Raw genomic sequence first — 18,122 nt, forward strand, 5'->3', positions numbered from 1 at the left:
AATTTGCTTGTAATTTAGAAACATGAATGCTCATTTCGCTATCTTCTGCTTCTAAAATTTTGGCAAACTCATCAGGCAGGTTGAAATATTAGCATTTAACAAATTTAAATCAGATATGGTTGGAAATACAAAGTTTTAAATGAAGGAGAAAAAAATCTTGCATTTAGTGTTATAAAAAAATAATGATTCAGTAACAGTTTTTGATGACTTTTGTTATTTTAACATAAATAAGTGCTGAATATCTGTTCACAGAGGAGTAAGAGACCTTTTAATTTACTGCACTTGGGCCTTCACTCCTAGAAGGTTCTAGTGTATCTTTGCTTTAGGCTCCTTGTTTTGCTGTGTTCTCTGAAGCATGGACTCTGCATAAATGCTGAATTAAGTAGAATCCCTTTAGTCTTAAAAACTGTTACACAGTCATCTGGAGCATCACTCTGTACAGGAGTACCTCTTTTCCTGACTTCCCCTCGGGGTAAAGTATGTTACCTCAGCAGTCATCGCATACCTTGTCCCTACTGGGAATGAAAGATTACAGTAGGGAGTTGGATTTAATTTATTTTCATTAATTGAGTTTATTCACTGCAATAATATTGCTTAGTCTTCTAGTAATAAGTGAAATGTTTGAACTTTGGCCAGCAGAAACTAGCTTCTTGGAGACCATGTGGTAGAACATAACAAATTAGTTTTCAACAGTACAGTAAAGTAGTACTTTGAGTAGTACACCAAAGTATTCCATGCTTCTTCCTCCCCACCCCAGCTACATATCAGTGAGCTTTTGGTAATAATTTAGTGGAAAATGGCTGAGAGCCGATAGAAATACATGCCAGTAAGAGATTCCATGCCTAAAATTGTAATGAGATTTTTTTTAAAAAATACAAATGTAAATACTTCTTTAAATATATTTTAATTGCAGCTTGGAAAGAGATCCTTCTGAGATACTCTGACATTCAAGTAAAGCGTAACATTTAAAGTATTCAGAGGTCCAAATCTAAAAATACTTGCAGGTACACAAGTCTGTCAGAAGCACTTACCACCATAGCAGCCCAGCACCTGGCAGCTGACTTGCATGATAATGCCTACTTTTGTTTAGGGGGAATGGTTTTTCATGTTTTGTACGTTGTTAATGTTCAAACTGTTCAGGTTTCACTGCTAAAACAGAAAAGAAGTGCTCTTAAATATAGAGTTTGGAAGATCTAAACTGTGGTTAGAAAATAAAGTATTCCATTCTCTTTTTGTTGTTTCCTCTGGAAGGGTTAGGCTTTCACTGTCCGTTTTCTTCCTTCAGAGTTGCTGGACTGAGTTAATTCCTTGAAATTCAGGCATCATTTCTCATCCTCTACCTTTGTTTGCCCTAGCCAGATAAAATTACAAAGTAACAGCTGCTGCTTGTCCTTTTTCCTCTCGATCCATGACCCAGTTCCTGAATTCCTCTGGGACTCTTGTGACTGTTAAAAATGTAGGTTATCTCTTGGTTTACTGCCCAACTAATATGCATTTCCTTGTTGCTGTGTTCAAGGGAGGAAGGTATCTTTGTTAGAATTTGTCATTTTGTCATTTTCTGCCTGTTTCCGTAAGCTAATAAAGAGAGGAAAGATTTTGGCCAGAACAGTGAAGGGGCTGTGTAACAAGACTGCAGCTGTTCTTTATAATGTGTGCTGAACACATAATAATACCTCTATGGCCATTTATGAGTTAAATAAAGGCAGCAATAAGGGAAGCTAAAAAGAAGTAAATGAAATATGAATGGCCACTTACATTAAAAACAAGGTGTTAAACCTGTATAAATTCCAGCACACCACTTCCTGCCCTCTGGTACATAAGTCTTGTGTCAGTCAATTACAAAGTACAGATGGAAAAACTGTAAACAGTGATGTAGGAAACAGTAAAAAAGTTTAATAAATATTTCTGTATTTGGAGTAAAATGTGAGTCCTCCCCTTTACAAAATTAAGAGAAAATCATAAGTTTTATTGTTTTAACAAGGGCTATAAGGTTACTTAAAGTAAATATTTAGCAAACCAAAATAACTTTCATATGCATCTCCCCAAATTTAAATAAACTAGTTTGAAGAGGTATCTCAGGTATTAATGTTGACTCTAAAAAGCCCCACCAATAAGTAGGAACTTGGAGGTACTTCTAAGGGCATTTCCAGAACTTAAAATTATAAGTGAATCCACAGAATTGTAGTGTGGATGAGCTGATATTGATCCAAGCAAAGCAGTGGAACAGGATAAACAAGCAAAAAAAAAAAGTAATGTTGGTTTCCAAGAGTTTATGGAAAATGGGTCCTGTGAAAAATAAGATTTATTTGAACAGCTTACATGTCTGGCTGGTAAAATCAAGTGTATAAAACGTTGAGGGGCATTTGGCATAGTAGCACATACCTTTTTGGTATTAAAAAAATATTAGGAAAGGGTACCTATGCAATTAACTTTTAAATTACATACTTGAAACTCATTTGATAAAAGGAAGGCATTAATGAAGAGGGCAGTTTCTGAGTTTATCTCGTAGGGGCTATTTCTTAGTCTTACACTATTTAATAATTCTATCAATTAACTAAATGGTGCTAAGATCTTTTCTAGCAAAGCTTTCAGGAGATAAAAAGTGAAGTTGGTACAGGTTAGTTATGAATTGAATTACTAATTAAATGATGATTAGTTCCATGCAAGGTACGTTTTTGAACTAAAGGCTGCCTGTACTTAAAAGATGTAAAGCTTTTCCTTGAAGTTGAGAATCAACTTCGTATTACTTTAGTCATTGTTGATAGCTACCATAGCAGACATAGACTGTAGCTAATGTTGATCTGTACCTTGCCACTAGCAAGGCTGCTACAGGAATACAGCAGATATATTTCTGGTGTCCCTGCTCCAAGGAAGTCTAGTAGTTTTTGTGTGCCTTATTTAACCTTTCTCTGCCTAGAAGCAGGAAGAGCTGAATCTGCTGACATCTGCATATGTGGATTGCTTCCTTACAGAAAGGATGGTGTACCCTGTCTGTGTGGATAGAGTTGGTCAGTGGATGGTAGTTTGGTCACTTCTAAAATAGCAATCTGACTTTCATAAACCCTGATCTTTATGGGTTCCTTCCAGCTTGGGATACTCTGTGATTCCTCAGTCACACAAAAAAAATACTGCCTGTATTTGTACACTTGTAAAACTTCAAACATTGAGCATTGTGATCGCATTTTCTTTCAGGGTTTCAGCTGTCAGTGAATAGTGAGGCACCTCCAGAGAGCAGTTCAGCTTGTTCAAAATCTCAATTGCCTTACAGAATTATAGATATCTTAAACTGATCAGACTCTTGACTGAATCAATTGAAGTTTAAGTTCCTAAAATTAGTGGGATGAATCCAAGCCACTTTTGTGACTAAAAGAAGTTAATAATTGGCTGTAACCTGGAAAGCATGTGTTTGAGGCTACATTGGTGTGTTTTATCCTCTCTGTTAGGTGTAATTTGCAAAACAAACAAAAATTGAGGTTGTGAGTCAAATGCTCAAAAATTACAAAGCCTGAATTCAGAATTTCCTGGCTGATGCTAAATGTAAGACACTCAACTATTTTTAAAATCTAATGCAACCTGTATTATGAAAACACCTGTGTAAAGAAAACTGTGTTTTCACATGGCCTTCCCTGAGGTTGTATGTTTTCCATGTCTCAGGGTTGTGTGATGATACAGAATTTATTGTAAAGGGTACATTCTTATGAATTACTGAAAGTTGGAAGGTACTAAGTGTAAAGTAGGAGACTAAGTAAGAAGTAAGATTATGGTTAATAAAAATGCATATTTCTTGTAAGTCTCTTTGAAAGAAAATGAATCAATGAAAATACCATTGTGTCTGGTGACAAGTTTCTAGATGCTGCATCAGCAAGATTCCTCTGTTTAGTACTATAGCAGTGTCATCTGCTGCTCTACTGCTCTGAACCACTACTTGGTAGTGGAAGCAAGTGAGTTCCCATCAAAATGGGGTTAGATGCTCTGATTAATTTCTCTTTACCAAAGGAAAAAGAAATACTGATACTCAGGAATTCCTGGCTCATTTGGAAATAGTCTAGCAAATGCCAGTCCCACCCCCTTATCCACCGCTTCGTCCTTACTTCTGTCTCATTTTGCTCATCCTGTTTTTGTCGTCTTTAGCTGCAAGAGTATCACATTTTGCAACCTCTGCGATGGTGTGTATCCATGTTCAAATTGTGCTGCTTAATCATACTTGGTATGGGAAAAGCAGGGTCATTGAGAGACGTGGAAAGGTTTGGATTTTTTCTCTGTCCCTCAGCACCTGGGAGATGTGGCTTCAGGGAAAGCTCTGCTCAGCTACTGCAGCCAGAGGCAGCATGCATGGTTATGCCTCTGGGTGGAAGAGCTGTGAGGGCTTGTGGCACATTCACCATCACAGCACTTCTCTAAAGCTGCCAAATTCTAACCAGAACTGCTAAATGATGTGGCCTTGTGCTTAGCTATGGAAATGACATTGGCAATAATTAGTAGCTTTTATATTTTTACCTTTGCAAAAATACCTTATATTCTCAAAAAAACTTTGGGAAAATCCTAAATCTGTATCCCTGTCTAACTATTAAATCCAGTCTGAGGCAGGTACCCAGCATGGAAAGGTGCAGGTGTTTCAAGTTTGGCCAAGTTATGTGCAGCTGAAAGCCTTTCCATGGAAAGAATCACTCAGCTTTTGCTATGAATGTTGTTTGCTAATAAATCAGGCTCCTGTTTCTAGGAGTGGGCTTTAAAATCTGTTACAGCTTTTCAGAATTCTTATGGCTGTCTATTAAAATTGGCAGAATTTCCTGTTGTGCAAAGCAGTCTCTATCCAGCATTGATTTTTTTAAGAGCAGTTCTGTTTTTAAGGAAAGTGTTTACTAGTGCTGAGGATTTCTTCACAAAATGTGGTGCTGCTCAGTTTCTCAGCCATACAGGTCTGTTCCTGTCTAGTTATTTCACACAGTTCATATCTTTTCACACTGGTCCTCAGAGACGAAAATATTTGAGCAATTTGTTATAACAGAAACATTTGCAGGAACATGGTATGGATTCCAGTATGGAATTCACACTGGATGGCTAGTGTGGAAAGATATGAGTCGAGCAAATGCTGTTTCTGTTTTAACAAATAATCCTTGTATTTCTGCATCTCATATTGAGAAGACTTGTTCTATTTCCATCAACTCCTTGACTCATCAGGATTGAGCAGGTGGGTGGTTAGGAGAACCTCTTTGTAGAGCTTTTGCTCACTACACAAGAGTTCTCCCTGGTACTGCCTTTAAGCTAAAAATAGGTAAATTTTAATCATTCAGCGATAAATATAGCACCTAGAAATTGCTAGGTGTCAGGACAGATTTTCCTCTGTGCATTTTAACTACTGTAACTTGAACAGTCATATTGAACCATGATTTGAATAGTACTTATTTTATGTGCTCAAATTCTTCTGAGGTTATTGAAGAACTGTCTCTCTTCAACACCATCTAGTATCATAGGTAATATTTATCTGTACCATGAGTTTTACCTCTGTGTGTTTTCCCTGTTAGCAAGCAGATCTGATCTCCCTGGGGAAAGTTGTGTTGGCTTTGGCTTGCAATTCTATATCAGGAATTCAGAGAGAGAATTTGCAGAAAGCAATGGAACTAGTGACAATCAACTATTCCTCTGATCTGAAGAATCTGATTTTGTAAGTTTGCTTAATAAATATTTTAAAGGAAATTACTACTTTTTTAACACCTGCAAATGCAAAGGTCAAATGGCAAGTAAGATTACAGATATTACTACTGTCATTGAGTTGTCTGCACAGTCAATGCATTGTTAAACCCGATGATTTAAAATGTGTTCATATAATGCTGGAAAAGCTCCTAACAAAATTTAGGAGTGTAAACAAAACAAGCATTTTAAGTTGCCTTTGATACTGGGCTTCATTGCCTTTTTCTGCAATAGCAATATGCTAGTCTTATCTTACAGTTTCAGAAGGTATTGAGAAACAGGCACACTGCCTTTTTGACCAAAAGTTCTAGTTTTTCTTGGCTGTATATTATTTTGAGGTATAGTCAACCTTTCTCCTCATGCAATCTAAGAAGAGAAACTAGAAGCCTCTTCTCCTTCCCTCATTTGAAAAACAATTGCATTACAATCTGAATCTGCACATCTCTCTTTTTCAAGTATGTTTTTGCTGTTTGAGTGGGATGAACTGCAGTTTCATGAAAGTACACTCCTATCTTGTATCAATAACTGATTAGGTGTATAAATATAAGTTAACAGACTCTTTTTCTGTTAGTATCTTTTCTGCAAAACACAATTGTCAACTTTGTGTATTAAATAACAAAAGTCAAATAGTTATAAAATCATAATAAGATATAATCTCTGGCATTTGAAGCATGTTTTAAGTAATCTTCTTGGGGTTGGGTTGTTTTGGCAGGTATTTGCTGACCGACCAAAACAGGCTTCGCAGTGTAAATGATATAATGCCTATGATTGGTGCACGATTCTATACTCAGTTGGATGCTGCTCAGATGCGAAATGATGTTATAGAAGAAGACCTAGCAAAGGTAAATCATGTAGTAATTCCTACAGAAAGTCCTGCAGTCAGTATTCCTACAGTCGTACCTTAAAAGGGAATGTTTTCTACTGGGTTTTCTTGGGGTTTTTTCCCTTCTGTTTTTTTATTACCTAAGTAGTCTCCTTGAAGGTTTGACAACTCTGAGCTCAAGCTTTTGAACATCCAAAAGCTCTAAGAACCCCAAGTTTTGGGATGTCCTCAGCTGGACTTTAACTGAAGTGTAGTGTCTTTGTGTCCCACCAGCAATCTTGGGGAAAAAATGCTATTTATAGAATGGTTAAAAAGCAGAATTCTTAGTAAATAAATGTGTATGTCATCACACACTAGGTCATGTAGTATCTGCTGAAGGTTATACAGCAACAAATGTTGCCTTTTAAATTTTTAACTATGGATTTCAGTCTCCCTTTACTTGTCTCACATGTTTTTCTTTCCAAATGAATTCTGCCATGCTTAGTTTCCCTGAAGCATGCACCTCTTGCTGTGGGTGTCTGGTTAGTCTGTCATGTTCAGTCAAGGTATCAAGTGCTAGCTATGAAGGAAATATGTGCTTTGTGTTATGTACAGGAAAAGGGTGTCTGTACCTCAGAAGCCACTGATAACAGAATTTCTAATAGGACAGAGATACATTAGAGAAGGCTTTCATGACCCTGAAAATGTGTGGGAATAGGGTATGAAGTTTTGAAGGATTTAATCAAGTCCTGTGACTCCATTCCATTATAATCCTTCGTAGGGGATTTTTTTCAGAAGCAGTCTTTCCATAGTTGGGTTCCTGATGGACTTGGTTCTCTTGATTTCCCCACTATTGGGTTGTTGGATACGTTTTTTCCCTCTTTATTGAAAGATACTGAAATCTATCAGTAACAGAGCTATAGAAGAGCAGTATCTATATGGGATGCAAGGTCTAGTTGATAGATGCCCACTCTAATCAGAGTCAACTAGTACTCCTGCTCCGAAGGTGTTTAAGATCGTTTCTTGTTGAGGTGGCTCTATGTGCCTGCACAAAGCTGAGCAGATATAGTCTTTCCCATGGCAGAAATGGGGATTGCCCTGTAATCAGCATTAAGCATTCTGTGTTTTCAGTCAGGGTGTTTGTAGCAGGTGCTTATTGTGACAGGTGGGCAGAGCCACTACAAATCCAAGTTGTTGCTTAGTTTCCAGTTTGGCAATAGCTGTTTGTCTGGCAGTGATAAATAGCACTTGCTAATTAGCTTAATAACTTGTTTGTACTCCCACATTCTTGGTAACAATCAGAGCTTCAGTATCCATTAAATCTAGCCTGGTACACTCTCTTCAGTATTGTCCCCAAGCATGTGCTCTAGGGAGAGTATTAGAAAGATACTGGTACGTATTTTTTTTCTTATATTCTCCAAGCATGCAGTCATCCTTAGCATAGGGACTTCTGATGCTGGGAGTGGTTTGTATGTAGGTAATAACTTTGTTTTCTTGAAGCTATGAAACCTTGTTACTCCTGTAATGCTCATGTTTCACAGAGCAGTGACCCCATTACACTGTCTCTTTACTTCCTCACCTTAGTATTCATCATATATGTGTCACAGCAGCCAAAGCCTCAGTTCATCAAGCCCTGTAACCCACTGTGTAGAACAGCTCTGTGCCTTACAAGTTACTAAGTCTGCAAAGAGGCCACCTGGAGATTCAGTGCCAGTGCTCAGCATTGGGAATCTGCAAGGCAGTGACCTTCACATAGATGTGGCCATGGCTTTTGTGTATTTGACTGCATACCAAAAACATTACTCAGAGGTTAGACCAAATAATAGACCTTGGCTAGCTGGACAAGGTAAGCTTTCCCATCAGTCTCTGAGTGTATCTACTGTTGTGGTACAAGCTATTCTGCAGTATTTTAGACTAGCAATGGAAGGCTGCAACACATAGGTTGTCTGAAGTCAAGTTGTCACCTTGACCTACTTTATTTACTCAGCTGTGCACAGTAATTTCTCCAGAATGAATTGATTTGAAATCAATATGATCATAGAAGGAGTGAGATGCATCTTAGCATGAATAATGTTGGAGAGCTAGGCCACTGGAAAATGTGAATAATAGCAGGAGATAATCTTTTTCTGGCAGCTTTGAACAGCTTTTACTTAAATTAATCCTTTTTTTTATTTCTATTTTAACCTAGGAAGTAGCTCTTTACTGTATCCTAAGTGATGTGGAAAAACACAGGAAATCAATTTTCAGTTGCATGTATTCTAAGCATCTGTAATTCTAATGTTCTGTCTCTGTGTGAGCTCATTCTCATTGCTTGATCTGTCATTTTATGATCTCAGAATTTATACTGTTGTAAGACTCAGATTCTGACTTTTTGTTAGAAAAACTTATTTCAAATATATATTTGGAATCAATTGTAACTTGAATGTTAGGCTGATGATATTGTTGCTAAATATTTACTAGTAGTGGCCTACAAAGCATTTCTGAAAAATCTGGTGGATTATGTTCTTTCTTATCTTTACCTGAAATGAGGTATTATACTCTATACTTCTACTTACCTTGGTAACTGTGTGTATGTGTGTGTGTATATATATATAAACCACATTCTTCTTGTTTAACTTACTATATATTTTAGCATACCTGTAAGTATAGGCTGGCAAGAGACTATACTTATGTTTCCACAAAGAAATAGATTGCCTGATCCAGTTTCTGCTGGGGGAGCAAGGAATAATTTGTTTTTGTATCTTTGCAATATAATTTTAATATGAAGTGCTAAAATGAGCATTGGGTTACTAATACATAAAACAATGCATTTGGTCTCTGTCTGAAAAAATGATGCCCTTTTCTTTGAATGGATAAATCGTTGTAGCTAATAGTGCTTCATTGACATTACTAGTATATATCTTTTGCAAATAAGTGTCTTAATTTTATGTCTCATAAACTTTTAATATTTTCTTGTTTTCTAGGAGGTGCAAAATGGAAGGTTGTTTAGGCTTCTAGCAAAATTGGGAACAATCAATGAGAGGCCAGAGTAAGAAATACTTGTTTTTGTGGTGTGGAGTATGTAAAACCCAGTTTGCAATGGTGTCTTCCCTCATAAATTAAAGCTAAACATTTTTTCCCATATTTGTCCCTGGAGAAATGAGTATTTAAGAAGCCTTCAGAAAAATTAGATAAGCAACTTTGACTCAGATGTGAAATAAAGGAGAGAAGGCTGCACATAGATATGCCGAAGTTGCTTCATTGTATTTAGTATCATTGCTCTTTGAAGTCTCTTATGAGTGGCAATAGTTTGAGGAAATCCATAGCTTGCTTTAACTGTAGCAAAGGGTTTAGATACTGGTTTTAAAGAGTTGATTTTCAGCTTGTTTTTTATCAACCAGCTATGTAAAAATGGAGTGTTCATCGTCTGTTTTCCATCCTTTTGAATAGGCTTAGAGTTGTGTTTGTAATGCTGGTTTCAAATGTTTACATGTTAAACTTGTTGCAGATAATTCTTGCTTTCTTCCATTATTTTTCTGTGGTCCTTGGCAGGGATTTAGTTACAGGTGCTTCAGCAGCTGAGAAAGTTTGAATATTATCTTCTGTTTGTGGCAGGGGTAGGCTGTAATTTAATTGCACTTACAACAGGTAGCTTAGCAGACCAGTAAGACTACTTAGTTTAGACTGAAGAGGCATGTATATCTGTGAGGCTTGATTTTTCTTAACTTACTGAGCTTTAATATGAGCCTTTGTTTTACACCAGGTTTCAGAAAGATCCAACGTGGTCAGAAACTGGAGACAGGTATTTACTAAAGCTCTTTCGAGATCACCTTTTCCACCAGGTGACAGAAGCGGGTACTCCTTGGATTGACCTCAGTCACATTATCTCATGTCTTAACAAGGTACACTGTACTTCAGTTAGCTTTTAAAAATTTGTTTGGGCTAGCTTTCTTTAAAATAGTATTCCACTGCAAAGCAAGCTGGCATTGGCAGGTTAATTCCATTGCTTTAATTGATGGTTATTTTTTCCCCATTTTGGATGATAACAATGTATTCACTCAGCTAATATTCAAACATTTATGGATATTTTAAATCAACTTAGTATATTCATACTAAAACTTAAAATTTTTTAATATAGCATGAGATATTAACCTTTCATCCTAGAATGCATTGAATACTGTGGATAAGCAATGCTGGTCCCTTTATGCTACTCTGGCCTTTCAACACAGCATAAAGGATCCATAAAATCACTTTACTTGAGGGAGGTTTCTGCTGATATAGTTATCACAAAGGATGGTCATAAGGCAAGATGATCTGTTCCTAAACTGTGCTGACCAGAGTAGGAGACAGGAGGGGAAAATGCAACAGAAATTAGTGCAAAATCCTTGCCATCTTAGGACAGTGCTGGAAAATTTATGTGACTTAAAATTTTAACTCCACTTCTGATAATAACTTCTCTAGACTCTCCAGCCCTTCGTTTTCCAAGGTTGACTTAACAAAGCTATTTGCCATTTTCTAAGAGCTGCACCACTAGCAAAATTTTATCTAAGCGCACTCATGATTAATAGCAGGAGATGTGTGAGAGACCACAGGATCTTCAGTAGATGAAGAACTTGTCTTGCTCCATAAAGTAAAAAAAATAAGTACTTGAGTTGATTATTTTTTTTTATTGGCAGGTCAGCTTTCAATTTATTTTACACTGTTTTGCCAAACTTTAGTAATTCATAGGAGACTAAGAGGCTGCTACTTTTTTTTTTGTTTTGTTTTGTTTGTAGCTGCTTGATTGTTTCACTGACTCTGCAGAGAATGGTGATGCAGACACTGACAATACAGTTTCAGTGGCTAGTGTTTTCTTTTTTAGGATTAGGGTAGCCAACTTCCTCTTAAAAAAAAAAGAAGAATATATTCAGATCCTTCAGGATGTAATAACTGACTGAACTACAGTTAAATATTTTTCTAAAATGGTTAGGGCTTCTAACCTCCTATTAGACCACTGCTGTGCATTTCTTTAACCTCCTTTTTGTCTTTCTGGTTGGTGTCTGTATCACTTAAAAAAGGACACTAAAGGGATTGAGGCTAAATCAAAAAGAAAGCATATTGACATTCAAATAGGCAGTGAAATGCCATCATGATTTGAAAGCAGTGACCTGTACTGTACTGTAGCAAGAGGGGACAGTCCTGAATTCGTAGGTCAGGTAAGAGATGATGTCAAAGAATGCCTTGTTCTGTAAATGTTCATGGCTTACCTTTTTAAACAGAGGCTCTTCTCTTCTGTGGTTGTGGGCTCAGCACATAAAAAATACAAGGCTTACAGAACTCTACTTTGGAAATACACTCAAAAAGCACTTCTGAAACTACAGTGTGTACTAGTAGAAGTGGTTGTTTGGGCTTTTCTGCTACACTCCAAAAGCATTCCTTTTGAATGAAAGCTGTTGTTTAAAAAGAAAAAAAAGGTGGGGTTTTTTCAATGTGGTGTTTTGGGGGTCTTTTCAGCTGAGATACTGATTTATGCCTCCACAGGAGGAGAGAAAGCAAGCCATAAATATTGATGTTTCTAGTTAGCTGTGTGGTTTTCTTATTACAGATCTTCCATATCCTACATTGATTAAGGTAATTCATTGATTTCTTGTGTGATGCTAATGGACAATATTTCACAAACACCGTAATAGTGTCAATATTTTGTAATGGATGTTGGAAGACACTGGTGGTTTTATCCTACTCTACAAGAATTAAAAGCTAACTGGCTTGCTTTTGTTTTTCTGAAGCTATTCACAAAGCAGGAGCTTTAAAATGTGAAGGTTCTAGCTTTTAAGGTTATGCTCAGAACATTATTTTACAAGACAATTGCAAGAAATTTCTAACTTGCTGTGTTGCTCCAGACAGCAGCTAGTGGAACATCTCTGTTCCAAATGTAATGATTTTGCTATTCAGTACAACATTATAATACATTTATTTGATCCTGCTGGGGTTGTATTTCCAAAGATTGTCTTGATAGCGTCATATCCCACTTGTCTTTGCCCCACCTTCTGTACTGGAACAAGGAAGCTGGTAGTGCCAAGTATATGGAAATATCAGGATATTGACTAAAACAGAGCTACAAAAGTTTTGCATTATAAGAGAGTCTCCATTTCTTGCAAAGCGAGGAGAGTGTAAGATAGTGTTGTAAGGGGCTTCAGCATGTAAAGTAGGATATTCCTTTATTCCAAATTAGGATTTAGTGGTGGATCTCTAAGGTATCTATAGTATAACATACTTATTTTTAATATTGAATTTGAGAAGTCAGAACAAAACATGAAAACAAATGTGGAGCAAACTTTGGTCTTCAACCCCAAATTGTCTATTTGGTTATGGATTATAACTAGGTAATTTTTTTTCTAGGGGATGAAATGTACCATACAGCTTAGGAACTATAGGAACTAGTTTGCTTCCAGTACTGCAAAAAACGTGAGGTTTGGGTTTCTGCTGGTTTCAGACTACCTGGGGCTGATCCATCCATTATCTCATTTTAGCATGGGGAAGAAGTAATTTACCTACCCTACATGGAAGCTTGTGGATCTTATATGCAAATGTAATGACAAATGTGATTTTGTTCTTTAGGAGCTGTATGGGAAATTTGCTAGGCTTTCTACACAGGGGAGGATAGCATTGCAGGATTATTAGCTTTCTGCAAAGGGAAGAAAACAATGGTAATCTAGTCCTAAAGTCTGGAATTTCCATCAGGTTAAGACCAAAATGTCTCGATTTTTTGGCAAGGACATTGTTGTGGTGCAATTCAGATCCTTCCTTTCTGTGCTGTTAGCAGATTTGAACTGCGCCATAACAATGTGCTTGCCAAGAAATTGATTGCTTTTGTTATTGGGGAAATGTTTTGCCATTTCTTTCACACTTCTTTTATTTTATCTTTTGCATTCTTGTTACAGTTAGATGCTGGTGTGCCAGAAAAAATAAGCCTCATTTCCAGAGATGAGAAGAGTGTACTTGTGGTAACTTACAGCGATTTAAAACGCTGCTTTGAAAATACTTTCCAAGAACTGATTGCAGCCGCAAATGGTCAGTTGTAGTATTTGCTGAAAGCATGCAGGACATTGCTGAGGAACTTAACCAATAGCAAATTGCACTACAGCTGAATTGTTGTTGTCATCTCATTTCACATTTGGGAAACAAACAGGAGATGAGCAAAGCTGCTTGCACTTCAGTCAGGTACACTGTTACTTGAAGGGAAGAATGTTTCAATTATCCTAGAGCTAAGGCTGCCATTGGAGGCTTTATCTGTGAAGAATTTATTTTAGATTAAGGAACACATCAGGTGCATGATGTTCCTGCTTTTATTTTTTCCACTTGTATATGCACTAATTTTAATTTTTTTAAGACTTTTCTGATCTCTGAAGTTTTGCCACATTGTATACTTAAGGGAAACTTTGCAAGGACATTTCTGGGATACATTTTTGTCACTGAGGATATAGCAAAATTTATTCATTTTTTTATATTATTTGCACCCAGAATAGCATAAAGGACCAGGTAAATAATTTAATAGAAATTGTGTTCTATTAATTGACCGTTTAGTTCGTAACCTCTGTAAAAGTGTGTTGTATGCAAGCTCTGTATGCCACCCACTGTTAGCTCAAAGAAATGTGAGAAGACGAAACCTTTTAAAACCAGTCAAGTATTGGTGAATTGACAAAAAGAGGAAAGCAAGTCCCCTGCCATTTGATTTTAAACTTTGTCTAAGCGAAGTGACGAAAATAGCGTAATGGGAACCATCTATAATTTAAGGAGCATATCAAACTTGCTCTAAACACAACCAGCGCCTTTTAAAAACTGTTTGTACGTTTTCCTGCTAGTCAGAAGCATTTACATTTATGCAATTTTTTTAATAGATTTTTTTTTTAAAGAAATTGTTTAAATGCCTGAAGTTTCAGGAGTGTATTACTTTAGGTTATTTACAGTATAATTTTTGTATAAAGTTCTGTTCTTTGAACCACAGCTTTATTATGGTACGCTACACTGGATACAGATACAAAGACACTGTTAAAAGAAGATTAACTAAACACAGCAGTTGTCTGGCATCAAGAGCTTTTCAAGTTTTACGGCCTGAATCTGGAGGGATAATGATCTGCTGTGCCTTTGCAGTCACTGCTTAGCCCAAAGTAATATTACTTTTGATAATACTCAACACATGAATATTCCTGAAGTAATTCAGTCTCAAAAGTCTGGAATTTTCCTCCTCAATTACCTTTCTAATATTTGGACATGCAATTGTCTCCAAACTTGGGTATTCATGGGATTTCTAGTTAAACACCTACACTTTGATACTGAAGACTGCCAAATATGTAGGAATTTCCTTTCTTAAAGCAGTAGTGAAGACTATCTATCCTTTCCCAGCACTGAATGTTTTAATAGCACTGGGTGCTCACCATGAAGAAAATGTGGAAACTCAAAAGGTCAGGACAGACTCTAAGCACTTGCAACTGATGTTACTGACATCAATTTTAATAATTCTCAATATTTGTAGTTTTCAGAGAAGTTTTTAATATTTCTCTGTCCACTTTTATAAGCTTTAAAATGATTCTCCGCCTTGAGACTTGCATCAAGAAAAAAAGCAACTCTCTTCACATCGAAAGCTTTGAAGACTAGGGACATGCTTTACATATTTTAGAAAATGTGGTTGAATCCACATTAGGTAGCATCAGTTGTTGAGTTTAAAAATCGATTATTGTTGCATTTGATTGAATTTTAAAAGGAACATGTTTAATATTCAAACGATAACAGTTGCCAGAATGTTCTTTTTAATATAAAAGGAACAGGAACTTTGAAAAGTGAACATGCAAAACAGTCTTTTATCATTAGCTCATGTATTTGAGGAAGAGCAGCTGTCTTTTATATGTTTTTTGACAAATCATATTGTAATTCTTTTGTACAAAAAAGAAGTACTTGTATTCTAGAAGAAATATGAAATGCTTAATTTATAAGCGGGCTGAGGTTTTTTCCAGTATTGTTTTCTTTGAAAATGAAAGGGGATCATCTGTTCAGTTGTGGGGTTTGGGAACCTTTGAAAATTTAATTTGTGGACCAATATTTTGTGGAAGTGTAAGGCAGGGGTAAAATAGGGCTTGAATTCTCATCCTTTTTAGACCAGCAAACCACCCTCTGCAAGACATGTCTAAATTGCAAACCTGTGTGTATTTGCATAATGTCAGTTTGCTTCAGCCCCTAGTAACCTCAGGACTTGGTTTAAAAATAAAAAGGTAGACAGCTAATAAGTTTTCATATATAATGTCAGCCAGAAAATATTTGGTGTCAGGTAATACATAAAATAAAAAGAAAGTTGAGCTTTGTTTTCTATTTATTTCATATGGTCCATATTTGGGAATGATTTGAACAGTCTGAAGTTCAGCTTGGGTGTTTTTTTGGGGAGAGCCCTTCTACCCCATTTTAATTCCATTTAGAAGGTTGTCCTAAAGTTGTAGTTTGATCCATTCATAGGAAGAACTGTGTATCTGTATTTAAAAGAAGAGTCACCAGGATGTGCCCTCCCAGATGGGAAATTTATTTCTGACCTTCCTATTTTTTACAGCTAAAAGCACAGAAGGGACAACCTTTGAAATCATCTGATGTTGGTCATTTTAATTTTTGTACCTGTTATAAATTCTGTTGCTGTATTTACTATATTGTAAATATTTTGTTGAGGGTACCTATGTATTTTTTGATTTGCCCTTGTTTCAGTAATTCAGGTGTCAACTGCTTCCCCTAAAAAGCACCAGTATGTTAAGTTCTAATGTCATGATCCCAATATGTGTTACTCATCTTTAATCCTGTTTTCATTCTTCATGTGTACAGCAGTATTTTTAATAAAGAATACCAGAAGTAATGTGGCCTTATTTTGACAATCTGAAGTTCTGAAGTTGGATACAGGAGTTTTCAGCTTTAGTGCTGGAATTGTATTTCTTTCTTTCTTTCTCAGACTTCTTTTATATTCATTCTGTCTGCAGTGCAGAGGTTAAACAATTAAGAGTCACAAATTTCATTTAGTGCTTGCCACTTAAAGTGTATGCTTAAAAAAGAGGTCCTGAAACTTAAATGTTGTTGACTAGGGTTGTACTAATACACATTTCCTTAACTCCCAAGTCAAATCCCACCTTCTGCAGTCAGATCAGGTCTGCTTTACTAGGTAAACAGAGTTTTCAAAATTAGGGCTTAGGTACCCTTACTTTCATGTTTATTGAGCTTCTTTGCCCAAAACGTATTAATTTCTGAGAATTTGCATCTGAAGTCATGACAGCTTCATTTTTTGAATTATTTTCCTGTATTTTTAACCAGCAAAGGTGAGATGATTTGCTGGTGGGATAAAATCTATACCCTTCCAATCCTGACCATGCTTATGGAATGTGAAATTTTCTGCACTGTATATGAAATTTTCAATACTCCTTGCATGTATCTAACACGGAGTCATTATCCCTTAAATTGCAGTGTTTTAGAAATGTTCTATAAGATGCAGTAAGCTCGATTGCACTTATGCAGACTTCAGTTTCCTTCTTAGTAACGTGCAGCAACAGCTACACAACTCATATGGCGCTAGGAAATCCCATTATGGTCCTGCCTTCCCAAAGTTTCATCTCCCACTTCCTTCCAGCACTTGTGTGTAGCTTATCTGCAGCATGGCTTGGAGAGTCCCTCAGATGGTAAGTGCTCTCTGCTAGACAGCATTTCAATTGAACATCCCTGTGAAACCAGCATCCCCAGCTTCAGATGGATGGGGTGGATGTGAAGATTAAAGAAGAGAAAGCATCTACCATGCCCAAGGTGCTACCTGATGTTCCAGTTGATCCAGAACAGGCTGTTTGCTGTCCTGTTGCCTGCAGTGGATCTTCCAGCTGCAGAAGGAACCAGGCATGGGGGGCAGTTAAGTGGATGTTTGTCCATGGATTGCTTTGTCTTCCCAGACCATGAAACCTTGCCTCTCCCACAGGCAGAGTCAAATTTTTGCCCCTAGACAGCGGTAAGCACTTATTAAATATGCTGAACCTGGGGGATGTCACTTGCTCAGGGAGCAGTACAAGTAAGTGTCCATCACTGTATCTACTTTGCTGTGTGAGATGTGTGCCTTCTGTGCAATTATTCCATGTTCTCTTTGCTCACAAAACTGGCCCATGGGCTGGATTGTGTGCCACATGTTTGTGCTGTTGTCTACCACAGCAGCCTTTTGTCAGTGGATTGACTAATTTGGCAGAACTCTGAATTCTTTAGAAGCAAACTTTATTATATGAATTTAGCAGTCAAATACATTATATGAAGGTAGAAAATGCAAGACAAAATAGGAGGTTTTCACATCTGAATATGCCTAGGGGGTTCATATAAAAGTAATCTTTGTAGTCCAGTTTTCTTAAATATTTATGCACAAAAAGCGTATTTATATATTTACACTGTGCAAACACTTTCTTTGAGATGCATCATCCTGTAAGTATTTTTGCTCAATTGGAGTTAAGAAACAGTTCTTAAACTTCTGTTTTGATCAAGGTCAAATATACTTTACCAGCAAGAGACAGTGCAATAGATGCTTAAAACTGATGTTCTTTTGGCCAGGAACACCTGGAATTGATATTTAGCTTAGAAGTGGGGATACATATTTACTTCTACTTGAATATTCAAGATC

General features: G+C 36.7%; 1 protein-coding gene across 3 annotated transcripts in view; it reads left to right on the plus strand.

Annotated features, from left to right (window-relative positions):
- PAN3 (PAN3 poly(A) specific ribonuclease subunit) overlaps nucleotides 1-16,336 on the plus strand; it is a 66,202-nt gene extending 49,866 nt beyond the window's left edge. For all 3 annotated transcript variants that reach the window (XM_009070216.1, XM_009070201.1, XM_009070208.1), the window contains 5 exons: nucleotides 5,526-5,665; nucleotides 6,404-6,533; nucleotides 9,457-9,521; nucleotides 10,236-10,374; nucleotides 13,393-16,336. In XM_009070216.1, the coding sequence (XP_009068464.1) occupies nucleotides 5,526-5,665; nucleotides 6,404-6,533; nucleotides 9,457-9,521; nucleotides 10,236-10,374; nucleotides 13,393-13,533 (615 nt within the window). In that variant the 3' untranslated portion in view covers nucleotides 13,534-16,336. The remainder of the gene's footprint in view (nucleotides 1-5,525; nucleotides 5,666-6,403; nucleotides 6,534-9,456; nucleotides 9,522-10,235; nucleotides 10,375-13,392) is intronic.
- Nucleotides 16,337-18,122: the final 1,786 nt, after the last annotated feature.

The sequence above is a fragment of the Acanthisitta chloris genome, unplaced genomic scaffold, assembly GCF_000695815.1.
Source record: "Acanthisitta chloris isolate BGI_N310 unplaced genomic scaffold, ASM69581v1 scaffold1010, whole genome shotgun sequence".
NCBI lineage: Eukaryota > Metazoa > Chordata > Aves > Passeriformes > Acanthisittidae > Acanthisitta > Acanthisitta chloris.